This window comes from Parus major, chromosome 7 (genome assembly GCF_001522545.3).
Source record: "Parus major isolate Abel chromosome 7, Parus_major1.1, whole genome shotgun sequence".
NCBI lineage: Eukaryota > Metazoa > Chordata > Aves > Passeriformes > Paridae > Parus > Parus major.
In genome coordinates this window covers 18,597,841-18,610,607 of record NC_031776.1, presented here as the reverse complement: position 1 = coordinate 18,610,607, position 12,767 = coordinate 18,597,841, and the positions used below count along the sequence as shown (strand labels likewise).

At 39.2% G+C, this 12,767-nt stretch overlaps 1 protein-coding gene across 6 annotated transcripts in view; it reads right to left on the bottom strand.

Annotated features, from left to right (window-relative positions):
• The window catches only part of ABCB11 (ATP binding cassette subfamily B member 11), a 50,679-nt gene that overhangs the window by 2,432 nt on the left and 35,480 nt on the right, over positions 1 to 12,767 (bottom strand). For 4 of the 6 annotated variants that reach the window (XM_015634268.2, XM_015634269.2, XM_015634267.2 and 1 more), the window contains 12 exons: positions 12,084 to 12,254; positions 11,518 to 11,719; positions 10,713 to 10,791; positions 9,633 to 9,768; positions 7,905 to 8,063; positions 6,840 to 6,944; positions 6,577 to 6,738; positions 4,628 to 4,831; positions 2,535 to 2,776; positions 2,270 to 2,426; positions 1,319 to 1,516; positions 335 to 541 (listed from right to left, as the gene is read on the bottom strand). In XM_015634268.2, coding sequence (XP_015489754.1) covers positions 335 to 541; positions 1,319 to 1,516; positions 2,270 to 2,426; positions 2,535 to 2,776; positions 4,628 to 4,831; positions 6,577 to 6,738; positions 6,840 to 6,944; positions 7,905 to 8,063; positions 9,633 to 9,768; positions 10,713 to 10,791; positions 11,518 to 11,719; positions 12,084 to 12,254 — 2,022 coding nt within the window. Of the gene's footprint in view, positions 1 to 334; positions 542 to 1,318; positions 1,517 to 2,269; positions 2,427 to 2,534; positions 2,777 to 4,627; positions 4,832 to 6,576; positions 6,739 to 6,839; positions 6,945 to 6,987; positions 7,445 to 7,904; positions 8,064 to 9,632; positions 9,769 to 10,712; positions 10,792 to 11,517; positions 11,720 to 12,083; positions 12,255 to 12,767 lie in introns of those variants that run through there. The other 2 variants (XM_033516176.1, XM_033516177.1) reach the window with 2 other exon arrangements.

Below are 12,767 nucleotides of genomic sequence, written 5' to 3'. Positions count from 1 at the left end.
TATATTATTTCAGTGTATTTAAATACTTAAGTGTACATAAGCAGCCAGCTTCAAATATTTTTGTCCAAGTATCATATCCTACTCACAAGGCAAATCTCTCACAGCTGGAAACAGGATTTATGTATTTGCCTACTGTGTAAGAATTCAGCAGGGACTCAGACTCTAAGGAACACAACAAATGGTCACAGCACCCTCTTCTCCTACTTCACAGCTTTTACAGCTGTGAAGCTGTAAAAGGACATAAAAAGGTGCATGTGTGTAGCAACTTTAACTGGTTTTGGTGCAGCTCCTGCTGCAATGAACACTGAGCAGCCAAGGCCTCATGGGTACTTACGTTAGGCAGAGACATGACAAAATCATGCAGCTGAGCCTTCTGGGCTGCTTCTATGACTTTTTCCATCGTCGTCTCTTTTGTATTGCTGCCATATTTGATATTATCAGCAATGCTGCAGTCAAATAGCACAGGTTCCTGTGACACTATTCCAATTTTTGATCTAAGAAACTGCACATTTACGTTCTTAGAGTCATGTCCATCTATTAACTACAAGGGAAATGGGAGAAAAGTTGAAACATCATTACAAAACAACAGTTTGCAATACCCAAATAGTTTCCAGCAAAACTAAATTATTTAACCATATCATTAAAACACAAACACAACTGATTAAAAGTGATAGGTTGAATTGCTTATCTCTGACTCCTTTGTGCATGATGTGTATTTTGTGGTATGGCTTTGATCCATACCACAAACTTCACTAGACAATTTGCACTACACAATCTAAGTCCTGGTGAACTGTTTACTTGCTTAAGGTTAGACACATGCTTTATTGCCTCCTAACATAGTGATCACCACACAGATTTTTCCCAGAGAAAGAAAAATCAGTTTAGATGGGTAAGTATTTATGTTAAGAAAACATAGAAAAGCTTTTTAAGCTATCAGTAATTGAATAGCTGGAAGTTAAATGTAGACAAGTCCCAGACTCTTTGTTGTTCCATTCAGACTTGTTTTTGCTTGTGTTCTTGAAATGTACAGCACACATGTGTATGTTTCATAAAGAAGCTACCAAGGCAAATGCCTATGGCCTACATAATGTATGAGACTGCTCCTGAGGCATGTAGTTCTCTGATCTTGTCTGAATATGTCTGATATAATACTTGGGAACTGTCAAAACAGTCACATCTGTCCTTTTAAGAAGGAGATGAAGCCTCAAACTGCACATATATGAGCCACTACTGCTAGACTGCACAGTAGAACACAAGCAGAAGGCGCTTGTAGCATTTCTGAAAACCAGAGCACAGAAACCACATTTTGTTTGCTTACCACACTTCCTTTCTCAGGGTCATAGAAACGCTCCAGAAGTTGGACGCTGGTGCTCTTGCCACAGCCACTACTTCCAACAAATGCCAAAGTTTGTCCAGGCTTAACAGATATAGAGAGTCCTTTCAGGACCTGAATATCAGGCCGAGAAGGGTATGTGAATTTACAGTTAAGGAATTCAATGCTTCCCTTGAAATCATCCTGGTGAATAGAAAAAGGAGAAAGATGTTACAGTGAGCTCGAGCTCAACCCTGAATTGTAAAGTGCAAGACAACTCTTCTTGCATCTTTTGCTTAAAATATGACATTTGTACTTCAGAAATTATCTCAGGAAAAGGGAAAAAGACATTACTGGAGTAGCTGTCCTAGAGGTGAATCTATTAGTCATAACACTATTTCTCTGCTTATGCTTCCCTGCATGGCAATGGTCAGAGGCATAAATTAGAAATGGCATTGCTTTGCAAATGGGCACATTTTTCATTTTAATATAGACATTGTGTATAAAATAAATAATTTGAATTTTCTGTGTCTGACTTTTCAGTCATCAGAAACTGAGAATTTTCATTTTGCCTGACTCAACAATTCTTTGCCTCCTCATGAGCACCCCCCACTAGTTTGACATGAATGGAAAAACATCCATTATAAAACAGCAATAGTCAGGTTTGTAGTGAACTATAAAGCAGGAAATAAGAGCTTGCTGTTCTGTGAGTCATCCAAATCTGTTCCATTCCAATTTACAGGAGATTTACACTGACAAATTCCTGATGGCTGACTTTATCTTACTCTTTCTGTCTAGTACAGAGCTTGCTTCCAAAACAGCAAAGACAAATAAAAATTTTACAGTCAGCATAACCTCCTTGTTACATCGATCCTCACTGACTCCTAAATCATTAGTGCAACATCCATGCCTGTAGTTAGCTGACTGACATTGCAAATGACCCATCTCCACTCTTACCCATTTTTCCCCTTTTTCACTGTAAACACTGATTTTAGGAAGCCGATCAACCAGTTGAAAAAAGCGTGCAGCAGATGTTTTGGCTTTGGCATAATTTGGGGTATAGGAAGACGCTTTCCCCAAAGCAGTTCCACTGGTGACAATAGCAGAGATCACCCTGTGGGGAAGGTGGACACAGTCATTCTTGGGAAGCCATCAGGAAACTGAACACCACACTGAGTCCAGAACTTTTAGAGGCTGTTTGTGGCTCTGGACAGGCTCTCACCTGAACACAAAGCTGTAATGGAGTCCTTCAGTGTCAACGAGAAACCCCCCATATCGGTAAGAGACAGAGTTGGCGATGAACACAATGCTCTGGGCAAAGCCAAAGCAGATTCCGTACACATGTGCTTTTTTGACTGCAGCTCTGTAGGGCATATCTAGGTGCTTCTCAAAATTGTTGATAAACATTTTCTCTTTTCCTATCCCAGCTACTGTTCTGATGTTAGAGAGAGCTTCACTGGCAATCTGAAGGAGGAAAAAAAAAAAAAAGGGTAAAAGCCCCTAATTTTTACTTGGAAAAGTAGAGTGTGGTCTCACAAGTGCATGATTCTTTCACAAACTCAGGACACTGATGCAATATATAAATTCATTCAGACATGATACAGACTGACCCAAACATCAGACAGCCTAAAGAGAACCTCTACTACAAGTAATTACCTATTGATTTCCTCAAGAGCAATGCTCTGCCTGCTCCACTGGACCTACTACTGTAAGCATTCTTAGGGAATCAGACTTGTGACTTATTTCACATAATGTGAATAAATGTGACGCTCACAAAAGATTGTTTTAGGAACTCCCTTGGTTGCATGGATTTATTAATTAAATATGTTTATTTCAACTGTTTTGTGTTACTTTTAGCAATAGTCAGAAAACGAGTTAAAATAGAAGGCTTCTCCAACATCAGTTTCATAAACTGAACCCACTTGAATTTACTAACTTTCCTCACCTGCTCACCCTCCCTGCCTGATGTCTAAAAGGCTGATGAGATGGAACATACAACTCTTCAGTGACACAATTTCCAAGATTTTTACTGTGTACACAGGCAAAGAGTAAGCAAGTGCTTGCCTATGCACATAGAAAAATGCAACACAGGAAATTATGAGATAATCCTTACAGAAAATTGTGTGGAAATTCTATTAATTGTGGGCTTCATATTGTAATTTATTGCCAAACAAAATTTGGGTTTATGTCCCCAAAAAATTGTATCACAATTTCATCTACTGTAGTAAATTGACAGCTTGTTTGGTCCTAATTTCACCCTTTTAATATCAATTAACAATTAATAAAAATTAACAATATTTAAATTGTTTTAAAATTCTGTAGTTTGCTTGGACTTTGATAGTAGATTCATAATGTAACAGATTCCTTTGGGAAGCAGGTGTGGTATTATAGCTTATGAATGTTTTCAGCATGTAGGAAAAGATCTGAATGTAGACAATCAGAAATTAAATTTCAGGGTTTTTTTTTCTCCTGGCCAAAATTGAGTCAATGTCTTACATTATCATTCATTGTGAAGGAGCAGATAATAGGTACTGTGAATTGGATTGTGCAGACTTTTTCCATGTTTAGCATGGCTGATGAGCAATCACTTTGGAAGAACATGGTGCTTTTAGCATTTGGATGCAGTGCTGGCAAACAAATTAGAAAATAGCACCAGACACAATCAATCATCACCAAAACTGCTGAAGCATTGAGTGTCTTCTTCGTCACAGCCTCTAGGTTGTTCTACTGAGTAAGGGCTGTTGCCTTGACTCATTAGTGAATTTTCTCTTGTCAAGTATTTTGATTTAAAACTTTTGTAAATAATTAACCATTCTGGTTGTGGGTAATTGGTCAGGTCCTAATTCTTAAGACGGGAAGGGCTAAGAGATTAATTCTTAAGCTGGTACACCCCACCAAAGGAACTACTGTCCTCTCTAAAATCCACATACTGATTTGTGGTTCAGTGCCAGATTCTTAGCTGGAAGCATTTCTAGGTGAACAAGTATCACTGCTTTCTGAGGACAGTTTAAGCACAAGGCATCAGCAAATGAGTGTTTAAATAAAACTCAACAAAGGTGAACCGGACTGCTGAGAGATTTGTGTCTACCACTTCAGTCCAATAACTTTTGCAAGGTCAGTCACATTCCATGCAGCAAGTGCATTTGCAGTCAGGGAGTTCCCAGTGTTGTTTCAATGGTTTAACAACCTGAAATATTGCAGCTTATTCACAAAACATTGCCAGTTTCATGACATTTGAATTACTGATAGTCCCTTAGGAATGTTTTTTCATCTACCCGTGACTGCAAATATAAATAAGTCTTTAAACAGCATTACCCGTCCAGTAGCTTCCAGTGCTTTCTTGTCCTGTGAGGCAAATCCTGTCAGCATTTTAGCCTGCACAGCTCCAGATAAAGCCAAAAATGGCAAGAAACACATTATTACCAAACTCAGTTTCCAGCTGAAGTAGAAGGAAATAATCATGGCCACCCCAATATTAGTAAAGGAATTGACAATCATTCCTATCTGCGATCCAGTTGCCTTTGAAGAAAAGAAACAAGCATGATTGAGTTGTACTTCAAAAACAAATAAAACAGATCTTCCTATAAAACTCTAGAAAACTGTAAATGAAAATAACATAAGGCACTAACAGGTACTGACAGCACTAAAATTTAGCCAGTCTGCATATACTGTTTCAAATTAATTGGATCAAGAGAAGAACTGCAAATGTTCAGTATTGTGAGACTGATTGTGAGAAAGATAATTCAACTATTGAAATCTGTTGCCTTGGTTCTCTGGAGAATCACTCATCTGAATATATTGTTTAGCCTCTACATTTATCCATGTAGACATAAATAATCAACAGGACCATTTTATAACTTAACTATTAACAACAAAGCCTCAGCTGTGCTAAAATCAGTAACATCACTGAAAAGGGATGAAACTAAGTTGTATTTCAGCCTATCCCTTTATTAAGGAAAAAAATTAAATACAGCTTTGACATCATTGAATGCATTTGTCTGCTCCTTATGTACTTCAACAACGCTAGTCTTTCTAATAGACTTGATTTATTTACTCAAAAGTAATTGTCTTTCATAGCAGTAAACAGCACCCTAAATAGGAGCCTATATTGCTGTGTATTAGAATAAGAATGTACATTTGATATCCTTGATGATTTCCAGTCAAACTCGTTTGCAGGGTATGAGCTTGGCAGCACAAAATGCTCATCATCTCTCCCCTGACCTGCAGCAAGGTCTGTGTCAGGCAGTGAAAGGTGCAGGGCTCTGCTGCTCAGGTAGCTCTGGTCTCCCTCACCCCCTGCAAGCTCTGGTTTGGATGACTGTGCCTCACTGCTGTGCTTTGAACAAAGATGTCCCATAGGAGGCTATTAAATGGTTCAGTCAGAGGTTTACAAGTTTATTTATTTCAATTAAAAGATACCCTGTAAGTGCCTGTGAGGTTTGCAGCAGGTTTCTCTGATTCTAGATTTTGCTGCTGACAGGGGTTTTGGAAACCTTCTCTAAAACCCCTGTTAATAGTTTTTTAAAACTAATATACAATCTTCAGTCAAGCTGAAACATGACAATTTTTGCAACAAAATAGATATGTACATCTCCTTCCTTGTTTCTAGAAAATTGCTTGCATTGCAGCCCAGCAAAATGGCATCTGACTCACTTCTTCTAAAGAATCAGTTCAGATAGGGAAGGTATATAGCTGAGCATGATTTAACCCTCAGCTTAAGGAGCACAATGCATGTGGTTAGTGTCTCACTTTCCTGAGCACTGAAACTGCCTGCAGGATTCCCAGCTGGAGCACCAGCCAGCACTGCAGATTGGTTTTTCAAGTGGGTTGTCAGTTTAGATCAAAATTGCCACAACATGCACAATACCATGCTAGAAACTGGAAAACATGGTTATTAATGACTGTCACTAACATAGTATTTTGACATGTTTTTGAAATAAACACTTTAACATTGTGGCAAAAAGCTCCAGAGGAAAATAAAAAAGAAAATCAAACTTCTGCGCTGGGTGTTCCTTCCCATTCCATTGTTGGTTGGTATTTAATTTATTTTTGAGTTCTTGTTTGTACTTTTAGGATATTCCATATACTACTGTTGGTTCCACAGTGGCAGTCTGTGTTGAATAGAAATAGCTTAATTTGCTTACCAAAAACTGATCTAGACTGACCTGGCTGGTTGCATGGTAGCTAATTTCTGTGACAACATGCCAAAATAGGCCTTCAATCAGTGCTTATACTAAAATGATTCATAAGGGGCCAGGTCTTACCCCTTGGACCTGTGAGGCATCTGTTGCAAGTCTGGTAGTCAAAGCACCAGGGCTGTTCTTCCGGTCATCAAACCAACCAATGTCTTGCCCGAGCATAGCCTGGAAACCAATTTTCCTTAACCGTCTTGTAAGCAGCTCACCAGACTTGGCAAAGGTGTATCCCTGGGGTACATGAGAAAAAATAAAGACTGTGCAGAAAGAGACATCCACTGAGAAAGGGTGCAAACCCAAAAATATGTATTGCTAAATTGGACAGCAATTACCTGTAGAAACTGTGTGAAAAATGAAACAACTCCAACTAAGACAAAGAGCACACAGACACCATTGATCTGGTTTTTTTGGTTTTCTTCATCAAGAATGGAGAAGGTCTTTGAAAAAAAATAAATAGAAATGTCAGTTTTGCTGTGTGTGATGTTTGTTCTTGACTCCCAATTGCCAAGTGCAGAAACCCATCCTGCAACCAAAGCCAGAACAGAGTTCTCCCTCACCCCCTGCAAAGTGAGGTGTACTCACTTTCCTGGGAACCACTTAGAGCAGCACTGAATATCTTCAGGCAGCCCTCCAGCTTCACAGCAACTTGGAAAGCATTTCCCCAGAAAGCTTTTATACAAAAGGGGAAATCCTTCTTCTATCACCACAAGCTTTTGAAGAAACAAACACTCATGGCTGAACTTGACAAGTTTCAAGAGAGGTGGTGGGTTTTGATAATATTGTTTATTTTAGTGAATGTTAAGGTTTAAAGCATATTCCTACTTCCTGCTTCCAAACCTAGTGATGCAAGCCTACTCTTTGCTGGTGACTATGAACCCAGGTATAATTGTCTACCTCTTCCTGTGCGTTCTGCAGGGAGCAGGCAGCAAAAAGGTGCCTGAAATACATAAACACAAAAGCGAAGTATTGTTTAGATCTGATCCAAAGCTTTCTCAAAGGCTTGCCAAGTCTGTGCAATAAAATTCTGCAGAGAATGACCTTTGCATGTGCTCTCTCTACTGTACCTGCTTGTGAGGTATATTTTGCCTCATCTAAAATAAACTGCATGCAAGTATAGGAACCCTTTCCCAACAGTTCCTGGAGAATGATCAAAAGAGATAATGAAGAACACATGACAAGTGCTGATAAGCTTACTCCTTCAAAGAGCTCTAATGATAGTTTGATGACAGTGATAGAAATGTCTACTCATTAATTGTTTATAGGCAAGAAGGTTAACCCCATTTACTTAATGATCTTGAGATCTAAAGATTTGCCAAAACATGTCAAGTTGTGCATCATATAGGCACTCTCCTCTGTTTCAGAGCTAAAATACACTTTAAAATGTTATCATAACATACCCCAAGAATCTGACTGAATAACAAAGCATAGAGTGGATTGACGGCTCCATTCACAGCAGCTGCCAGAGATCCAAGCACCAGGTATGGCCATTCAGAGGCATTGTATTTCAAAATTCTGGTAAATGATACAGGCTTGGCATCTTCCTCCACAGCAGATTCCTAAAAAAATAGGTTGGATTTCTGAAGTAAATGCATTCCATCCGTGATGCTGTCCCTTTAACAGTGACATAAAATAGTTAGCCTAGTTTCTTAAACTGGGTGGCCCAAACAGCTGCTCTAGCTTTAGACAGGAGGGGCAGAGAGGTTACTGTCTGGTGCTCTTTTGTGGCCCTAATAAGTCAGGTTTACTTAACAAAAAGGTTAAATAAACAACAACCTTTACCATCCCTGGGGAGAAAGAGAGAGATTCATACATTTTGCAGCTCTAATTGTTCCATATGCAGAGGTTGTTTACAACCAGTTTAACATTTTCTGCCACTGAAACCCAGGCTATTCCCTTTCAGCTGTCTCCAGACAAGGCGTGATGAAATACCCAGTGCCAAAACCTAAATTCCCTCCTTACAAGCAGCTTTTTCTGTCACTCATTCAATCTCTTAAATATTATTTTTAAGTATTGTGAGTGACCCCATTGATCAGACTGCATCAAATTAACAGGTATGTGATATAATTAAAACGAGGGATTTCAGAGTGATAGCTGGATTCGGGCTTTTTACATGGTAATTATGCCTCCCTTCTGTGAGACATCCTCAGACTATATGCTGAATTCCCATAATTATGCCCATAAAGGGCAGAATACTCGTCATCAAATTATAACTTATCCTGCAGTTTGATTTGTGCAGAATTTTTGCAACACTTAATGTGCTCAGCCCTGCTCCTCTCCCCCAGTTCATATGACCAGAAACAGCCAGACAAAAGAGACACTGTGAAGACCTATCTTTTGGAAATATTCAGGGAGGAGTGGGTGGAAACATCTTGTATTTTCTCTTTTTTCTGAGCTGGTGCCAGAGTGACAGCACTCAAGCCCTCTATTTATCCACAGAATAAGCTTGGCAGTAGCAAGAAGGGTAACTTCTATCTGCTACTCTCTGCACTGAGCAAGTGCCGCCATGCAAATTGATGCAGGGAGCTTCATAGGTACTTTGGAAAGCCACTGTGCGTATTCCTGCATATTCTGTGTCATTTTAAGGCATGCTGGCCTTTATTTTCTATGCCAGTTGATTGCATGAGGACACTGACAGCGAAAGGATTCTGGGTTAGGTTGCAGTGAGGGTGTCTCTCTGCTCAAGTCTCCAGATGATTTTTAGAGGAAAGTGAATTTATTCTTTACTGAACAAGAAACAGTGCCATTTGTATCACTGAGTGCCCATTAATTACATTTCACAGACTGAGCAGTTTGCTTTTCGTCACTTAATTCAGCTTTTATGAATGTATGTTTCTCAACTAAATCTACAACATATACCACTTTACCAACAGGTGGAGAGCAAACAGCAAAATCTTCTGCTATAAATTTTATATGGACCAATAATCAAAACAGCCATCAAAATGCAGCCTAGGGTTTACACAGAGATAAGAATTGAAGCTGTGGCTTTGTTTAAGGAGAGAAAAGGATCAAGCCAAGATGTACCTGCCAAGAACTCCTAAGCTACAAGCACATAGCTACCAGGTGATCATTGATGAGTAATATAACCTACTCAGTTGAAAATTTCATAACAAACTATTGGACCTGACCTCTTTTGCTTTTCCATCATCTTCTCCATGAGAAGGCGTAAGATAGGTAGACTCTGCAGGATCTCCTCCAATAGACAGTGGAGGGTCAGGGACCACATTAGAGAGCTGGGATCTTGAGCGCTGCCGAAGTGAAGCTCTGCAAGGAGAAGAGAAATGGCCTGTTCTTCACAGCTTAATAAAAAAAATAATTGCTTGCAAAGCAGGTACAGTTTTCATATCAACTAAATCAGAATGCATTGAAGCAATGCATAGGAATCCCACAGGCTTTTTCTTTCTTGAATAAGTTCTCTTAACTTCTTGGGAAGAAAACATCTCACCAACTGGGACAAAAAATTTTCAAAATCATATTCTAATCACACCACTCAGACATGGTCTTAGATGGACCATGTACTGTGTATTTGTTAAGTAAAGCCCTGGTGTGTCCTACTACATTTGCACAAGTTGTTAAGACACTGAGTCAAATCACAGTTACCACTGCCAGTAATTCAGTCCAGCAAAACAGGATGCTGAAACAAACCACTCTCTCTCTGACAAAACATAACTCTGTAATGTAGGAGATGGATTCATTTGCACATGCCTGACATGGGTTTGCCTGGAAATAAAAATAACTGTCTAGCTACAAGAGGGTCTGGCTGTAAAATGCTTTCACTTTCATCAAGTAGAAGCCGTAATAAAAATGTCTTTGTAGATTACATTGATTTCTCAATTGCACAGCAAGTAGTTTTTCAAATGACTGGACTAAAAGTGCATTAGATATTACAACTAAGGCTGTATGTTAGTAATAGCAAAACTAGAACATTAACGGAGCAGATCAAAATTGGAGAGAAGGTGCCATAGACAGAAAGGACCAAAATTAAGAGCCTTGCTCCATGGACTTCAATCAGTAACATAATTACTTGAGCTATTTCTTTCCAAGAGAACTATATCTCAGTAAAATGCTTGCAGCCTTTCCACCCTCTTTTACACAGCACCCAGAAAAGTGATTTATTGCCCTGTTGGGATTTTGGAAAAGTGGGATGATGTAGAAACATTGAAAATTGTCTGGAAACATTGAGATTTTCAACCATTTTTAAGACTCACCGCAAACTGGCCTGATAGCTTCCCCTGCTGAATGACTGGACATTCTCAAGATTTGGCTCTACCACATTATTCTCTGCTGCTGTAAAATACAGTATATAGAGCTCTGCAGTTAGTGCTAAAATTGAATACAACCTAAGTACACTGTGGCTCTGCAAAGAAGTGCATAGTCTCTACGTTAAAAATGGAATACTTTGTAGAAGGCAAGGGGTGTAATATAACCTTGCTACTCAACCTACATGTTTTACAAGTTTTATATTTATATTTGATGTGGAGAAGTTAACTGAATATTAACCCAAAGACCATCTCACTTTGGATGTGGCTGCTAAAGCCTTTTAACCTCTTTTAAGCCTGCAATTGTTCTCTTATTTCAAGATAGTCAAATCCAATATATGCTTCACAAAAATATAACAGATCATTCTATTAGACCTTAATTTCCTGAAGCTTTGATTCAAATATTCCTCTAGCAAAATTAATAGTATGACTTCAGCATAATCTGTAATGTGCCTGAATTCCAAATGCAGCAGAACTGGACTTTTGGCATTCAGTGAAGCTATAAAATGATGGATATTGCAGGTCAGAACTAATGTTTCAGGGCAGATTTATATTAGGAAGATCTTTCAATGCATATGCAGCAAAACCACTTTTGGCAAGGGCTATCAATGTATTACTTCTATGAATTATAAAATTCAGCCTTAAAAGCAGAAGAAAAAAAGCAGCTACTAGCCCTTATTAAAACAAAACAAAACAAAAAATCTGTATTTTGTGGTATTTTACATGATTTTATGAAAGGAAACAAAATGCTTACTTTCTGTTTCTTCTTTGTTAGGTGCTTTGTCTCCTTTGCTTTGTAAGGTCACCAACATGAAATAAACCCCTTTCCTCTGCAAGAGTTCCTCGTGAGTGCCTCTCTCTACGGCCCTGCCGTGCTCAAACCCGACGATGACATCGGCGGCTTTGATGGTTGACAGGCGGTGAGCGATGGAGATGGCGGTGCGGCCGAGGCGAGCCTGAAGGAGATAACAACAGCTCCACTCCCAGCACAGCACACTGAAATGCTGGCAATGAGCTGTGCAATCTAAAGGCTCATCAAATTAACTGGAGTCCTTCTAGTGGGTTCAGCTCACTTTGACTTAAGCTCCATCCACAGAGAAGCATGTGTTTCTGGGCAAAGGGAGCTATAGGTTTCTGCTGGTGTCCCAATGTAAGAAAAATTTCCTCAGTCCATAATGCTGAGGTTCTACTTATACTTGTGAAACAGTTATTAGGAAACACTTCTCACTGATTTGTTGCGATTCAGTAGCACCCTCTTCAGAGCACATTGCAAATAATTTCTGCCCTTTCAAGTCTGATTTTTGCTATACTATAGCAAACCTTATGAAGTGCTTCTTGGACAATCGCTTCGCTTTCATTATCCAGCGCTGACGTAGCCATATCCAGGAGCAGGATTTTGGGGTTTCTTACCAAAGCTCGAGCAATAGCTATCCTCTGTTTTTGACCTCCACTCATTTGGCTTCCACCCTCTCCAACATGAGTGTCAAATTTCTGTGTGAAGGAAAAAAGTGAAAATTAAACTGAACAGAAAAAGGCCTGCTAATGTTCTGTTGAAGGTATTGGTAAAATGTCTCAGATTTGTCCTTGAAGTAGACTTTAAACAAAAACATTGTTAATGCAGCAGATTCAAATACCAGCAGGTGAAATAACTTTCTTCATAATGTACAAGATCATTTTGCCTGAACCAGGTTTTCAACTCCACACCAAAAGTATGCATTGATTAAAAAGGTGAGATGTTCTGGTTCAGCTCAAAACAGCTGTATCAGCAAAAGCTGAAATAGAGAGGAATCACCCACCCACTCTCCATCAGATGACTCACAAGCAAACTTTTCCCAGAGCTGGCCTTGTCTGCTGATGACCTGTGACTCCATGAGCACTGTGTCTGTGATTCATGGATACCATACTCTTGGTGGTATTGGCTTCAGGTAGGGAATTAAATAAACACATAAAGCCTGGCATATTGAGAGACAGGATAATTATATTCTCTTAGAGCTAAATCTTTTT